Below are 5,934 nucleotides of genomic sequence, written 5' to 3' on the forward strand. Positions count from 1 at the left end.
GCCCAGGCTGAAGTGCAGTGGTTCGATCTCAGCTCACTGCAGCCTCTGCCTGCAGGATTCAAGCAATTCTCATGCCTCAGCCTCCCGAGTAGCTGGGATTACACGCATGCGCCACCATGCCTGGCTAATTTTTGTATTTTTAGTAGGGACGGGGTTTCACCATGTTGGTCAGGCTGGTCTCAAACTCCTGCGATCCACTCGCCTTGGCCTCCCAAAGTGCTGGAATGACAGGCGTGAGCCACTGCACCCAGCCTTAACTTAATTCTCTCTTTAAGAACTCTATATCCAAATACAGTCATGTTCTGAGGTACTTGGGGTCAGGACCCCAAAACATGAACTTTTTGTGGAGGACACAGCTCAGCCCTCAACAATGCATTTAACTGATAATTGTCCGTCTCTCCTTCTTGGATGAAACTCCAGAAGGACAGGGATTTAGTTGTAGTATCATTTATGTATCATGTTATATGTATTTTGTAATAAGAGCTCAATGAACATCTGTTGAATGAATCAAAGAATGTATGAATCAGGTCTGCTGTGGTGGCTCACACCTGAAATCCCAACATTTTGGGAGGCTGAGGCAGGAGGATTGTTTGAGGCCAGGAGTTTGAGACCAGCCCGGGGCAATGTAGAAAGATCCCGTCTCTACAAAATAAAATGAAATAATTAGCCATGGTGGCTTGCAACTGTAGTCCCAGCTACTCAGGAGGCTGAGGCGGGAGGAGGGCTTGAGCCTGGGAGGTCAAGGTTGCAGGGAGCTGTGATCGCGCCACTGCACTCCAGCCTGGGTGGCTGAGACCTTGTCACTAAAAAAGAGAAAAGAAAAAAGAAAAGATTGAATTAGGAAAGGAATGAAGGGGAGTCCTTGTCTAAATGCTTTTCCACCTCCCGTTCTGTAATGTTGGGCTGCATGGAGCAAAGAAGGGGCTTTTAAATCACAGCATCCTGGCTGCATTCTCCAGCCCCTGAATCAAAACCGCAGTGAATGGCTGGGCACGGTGGCTCAGGCCTGTAATCCCAGCACTTTGGGAAGTGGATAGATCACCTGAGGTCAGGAGTTTCAGACCAGCCTGGCCAACACGGTGAAACCCCATCTCTGCTAAAAATACAAAAATGAGCCAGGCGTGGTGGCGAGAGCCTGTGGTCCCAGCTACTCGAGAGGCTGAGGCAGGAGAGTCTCTTGAACCCGAGAGGCAGAGGCTGCAGTGAGCCGAGATTGCACCATTGCACTCCAGCCTGGATGACAGAGTGAGATTCCGACTCAAAACAAAACCAAAACCAGTAAACAAACAAACAGAAAAAAACACCACAGTGGGGCTGGGGTGCAGGGAGGAAGCAGGGTCAGGAACTGGGGTTGGGGCAGGACTCCAGGGTCTGGAGAGAAGGCGGCTGGGATCCATGACTCATGCGTGACTCTCAGACGGTCCTGCATGACCTGGCCCCTGCCCGCCCCTGCAGTTCCATTACCACCTCTCTCCCCAACCCCAACTCTCCTTGCTCCCACCACACTCAGCTTTTCTCTTTTCTCCAAACACTCTGTGCTGCATCCTACACAGGGCCCTCGCGTCAGCCCCTCCTTCTGCTCGGAACAGCCGTTGCTTCGTTTTGAGCATGACTGACTTCTTTTCATCCTTCAGGTCCCAGCTCAAATGGCTTTTCTCGACACCATCCAAAGTCCCTGCTCCACCCCTGGGTGCCACTCTCTCTGTTTCTATTTCCTTCCTTTCATGCATCACCCTCTGAGATTATCTTGTCTCCTCATTTGTTTATTTTGGACATTGCAACCTGGCAGCCTGCAGGCCCTCGATGGCCAGGAGATGTGCTTTGTTTGCCAGGCAGTGTGTAAAGATTTCTTCGAGTTGACGTTTAAAGGTTGGGAGAATTCCCATAAAAATAATAATCATTTAAGCAATTATAGGCCGGGTGCGGCAGTTCACCCCTGTAATCCCAGCACTATGGGAGGCCAAGGTGAGTGGATCACTTGAGGTCAGGAGTTCTAGACCAGCCTGGCCAACATGGTGAAACCATGACTCTACTAAAAATACAAAAATTGCCGGACGCGGTGGCTCACGTCTGTAATCCCAGCACTTTGGGAGGCCGAGGCAGGTGGATCACAAGGTCAGAAGTTCGAGACCAGCCTGGCCAACGTGGTGAAACCCCGTCTCTACTAAAAACACAAAAATTAGCCAGGTGTGGTGGCGTGTGTCTGTAATCCCAGCTACTCAGGAGGCTGAGGCAGGAGAATCACTTGAACCGGGGAGGTGGAGGTTGCAGTGAGCCGAGATCATGTCACTGCACTCTAGCCTGGGCAACAGAGTGAGACTCCATCTCAAAAAAAAAAAAAAAAAATTAGCCAGGCGTGGTGGAGCACACCTGTAGTCCCAGGTACTCAGGAGGCTGAGCATGAGAATCGCTTGAACCTGCGAGGCGGAAGCTGCAATGAGCTGAGATCATGCTGTTGAGCAGCTGCAGCTGGCTTCTGCCATCATTTCTACCTTACTTGCCGCCCTGTGTGTTTACACTTTCTCATGCCCCCTGCAGGCATTTGAGTTTTGCAAACTTTGGTTTATTTGTTTACTGTCTATCTCCAAGTAATATATAAGCTCCACGAGGGTAGGGTCTTTCTCTATCTTGTTCTTTCTTTTTCTTCTTTTTTGCTTTTTTTAAAAAAAAAATCAGCCTGTAATCCCAGCTACTCGGGAGGCTGAGGCGGGAGAATCACTTGAAACCAGAAGGCGGAGGTTGCAATGAGCCGAGATTGCCACTGCACTCCAGCCTGGGTGTAAGAGCGAAACTCCGTCTCAAAAAAAAAAAATAAATAATTGCATTGCAATATGACTTTATCTTTATTTTGTGACCCCCTCCCCCTCTATCACTCTTTTAAAAAACTTCCATGGAGACTATTTCTTTCTTTCTTTCTTTTTTTTTTTTTTTGTTGCCCAGGCTGGAGTGCAATGGTGTGATATCGGCTCACCACAACCTCCGCCTCCCAGGTTCAAGCAATTCTCCTGCCTCAGCCTCCCAAGTAGCTGGGATTACAGGTGCACACCACCACGCCCACCTAATTTTGTAGTAGAGATAGGGTTTCTTCATGTTGGTCAGGCTGGTCTTGAACTCCTGACCTCAGGTGATCCACCCGCCTCGGCCTCCCAAAGTGCTGGGATTACAGGCGTGAGTCACTGTGCCCGGCCCAATTTTTGTATTTTTAGTAGAGATGGGATTTCACCTTGTTGGCCAGGCCAGTCTCGAATTCCTGGCCTCAAGTGATCCAATTGCTTCAGTCTCCCAAAGTGCTGGGATTATAGGTGTGCCTGGCCCCTAATGGAGTCTTAATTTAAATTTTGTGTTTTCTGATTCCTGTGTTTGCTTTAAGAAAAGAAAGTTGTGGGAAAATGTGCTAAACATAAAATGTGTAATTTTAACCATTTCCCCCTTTTATTTTTAATTTTTATTTATTTATATATTTTTAAGAATTGGGGTCTTGCTGTGTTGTCCAGGCTGGAGTGTACTGGTGTGATCACGGTTCACTGCTGCCTCATCCTTCTGGGCTCAAGCGATCCTCCCACCTCAGCCTCCTGAGTAGCTGGGACTACAGGCGTGCACCACCACACCTGGCTAATTTTTTTAAATTATTTTTTTGTAGAGATGGAGTCTTGCTATGTTGCCCAGGCTGGTCTCAAAATCCTGGCCTCAGGCAATCCTTCGTCCTCGGCCTCCCAAAGCGCTTGGATTACAGGTGTGAGCCACAGTGCCCAGCCTCCTCTTTCGTTTTTAGTTGACATGTAGTACTTGTACATATCTGTGGGAAACAGAAGGATGGTTTGATGCATGTAAACAATGCATAATGATCAGATCAGGGCAATTAGCCTATCCACCACTTCAAACTTGACCATTTCTTCATGTTGTGACCATTTCAAAATCCTCTCCTCTAGCTCTTTGAAAATACACAGCCAGGCACGGTGGCTCTCACCTGTAATCTCAGCACTTGGGGAGGCCGAGGTGGGTGGACCACTTGAGGTCAGGAGTTCAAGACTAGCCTGGCCAACATGGTGAAACCCCGTCTCTACTAAAAAAAAAAAAAATATATATATATATATATATATATGCACAAAAATTAGCCAGGCGTGGTAGCGCACGTGTGTAATCCCAGCCACTCAGGAGGCTGAGGCAGGAGAGTCGCTTGAACCCCAGCTACTCGGGAGACTGAGGCAGGAGAATCAGGAGGCGGAGTTTGCAATAAGCTGAGATCGCACCACTGCACTCCAGCCTGGGCAACAGAGCAAGACTCCGTCTCAAAAAAAAAAAAAAAAATCTAATGAACCATATTCACCCTACAGTGCTGCGAACACCAGAACGCGTTTCTCCCGTCTAGCTGTGATTCTATATCCGCCTTTTAATCATTTTCCAGCGTACGGTTCTGTGGCATCAATTCCGTTCACATTGTTATGCAACCATCACCCCCATCCACCTTCACAACGATTTTCATCTTCCCCAGCTGAAATTCTATACCTGTTAAACACCAACTCCCCTTTTTCCTCTTCCCTCCGGCCCTCGGCAACCACCCTTCTACTTTCTGTCTCTATGACTTTGTGTCTTGTTTTTTTTTTTTTCTTTATCTCCAGCTTCCCAAATGCTGCCTGCTATATAGTAGGTGTTTAGTAAGTATTTGTTGAGTGCACGCGTGGGAAGGTGCCAGGGCGGGCGGGAGGGCTGGGAGCGGATGGCGGAGATGTTGAGACACAGCTGGGGTCGCAGGGGTCTGACTGCGCCCTGTCCTCTCTCCCGCAGGCCTGCTGCTCCTGGTGAGCCTGGAGGTGTTCCGGCATTCCGTGAGGGCCCTGCTGCAGAGAGTCAGCCCGGAGCCTCCCCCGGCCCCACGCCTCACCTACGAGTACTCCTGGTCCCTGGGCTGCGGCGTGGGGGCCGGCCTGATCCTGCTGTTGGGGGCCGGCTGCTTTCTGCTGCTCACACTGCCTTCCTGGCCCTGGGGGTCCCTCTGTCCCAAGCGGGGGCACCGGGCCACCTAGAGCCACGCGTGAGACTTCTCTAAGCAACCACCAAGCCCTTTGACCTTCTCCATTGTACCCCCAGGATCTTTTTGCCCCATCTCCTAGAGAAACTGTGTTCTCCCTGCTCGGGGGCCCATGTTTTTTTACACGCCTGCCTCCTGTCCCCTTATCTTTTCTCCCTCTGTAAATACGTTTTTCTCTGTGGCTGTATGTGGGTTGCTTGGGGGTGGGATGGGAAGAGGCTTTTTGCAAACGAGGGTCCCCAGAGAAGACTGGCGGGGACCTGATGGGGTAGCTAGGGTGTGGGGTTGGGGGATGAGGTCAGGGGGTCTTGGGTGGGAGTTGGGGGCCCCTTCATTTCCCAGGTCTGGATCGATTCACTTGCCGGGAGAGACTTTTTACAACTCATCTGCAGCTCGGGGTGCGGTTGGGGGAGATAGCGAAGGGTCTGGCCTCGCTGTGATCTGATTTGGGATTAAAGGTTTGGAAATTTAACAACTTTGCTTTGGAGTCTATTTGTGATGTGATCATGCATTCTGGGGTAAAGAAAAGTGACCCCATATTCCCTCCAGAAACATACCCTCCAGAAACACTTTTAAGCCCAGAAGTCACGTGAAAACAAACCCATACACAATGGTTGAGAGTGTGGAAAACACAATATATTTTTTATTTTTATTTTTATTTTGAGACAGAGTCTTGCTCTGTCTCCCAGGCTGGAGTGTAGTGCTGCAATCTTGGCTCACCGCAACATCCGCCTCCTGGGTTCAAGTGATTCTCCTGCCTCAGCCTCGCAAGTAGCTGCATTTACAGGCACGAGCCACCATGCCCAGCTAATTTTTGTATTTTTTTTTTTTTAGAAGAGACGGGGTTTTACCATGTTAACCAGGCTGGTCTCGAACTCAAGTGATCCACCTGTCTCAGCCTCCCA

At 49.5% G+C, this 5,934-nt stretch overlaps 1 protein-coding gene across 2 annotated transcripts in view; it reads left to right on the forward strand.

Moving 5' to 3' along the window:
- CACNG6 (calcium voltage-gated channel auxiliary subunit gamma 6) overlaps positions 1–5,504 on the forward strand; it is a 20,825-nt gene extending 15,321 nt beyond the window's left edge. For both annotated transcript variants that reach the window (XM_001174737.4, XM_016936766.2), the window contains one exon: positions 4,786–5,504. In XM_001174737.4, the coding sequence (XP_001174737.1) occupies positions 4,786–5,024 (239 nt within the window). In that variant the 3' untranslated portion in view covers positions 5,025–5,504. The remainder of the gene's footprint in view (positions 1–4,785) is intronic.
- The last annotated feature ends 430 nt before the right edge of the window (positions 5,505–5,934 follow it).

The sequence above is a fragment of the Pan troglodytes genome, chromosome 20 (assembly GCF_028858775.2).
Source record: "Pan troglodytes isolate AG18354 chromosome 20, NHGRI_mPanTro3-v2.0_pri, whole genome shotgun sequence".
NCBI classification, from domain to species: Eukaryota; Metazoa; Chordata; class Mammalia; order Primates; family Hominidae; genus Pan; species Pan troglodytes.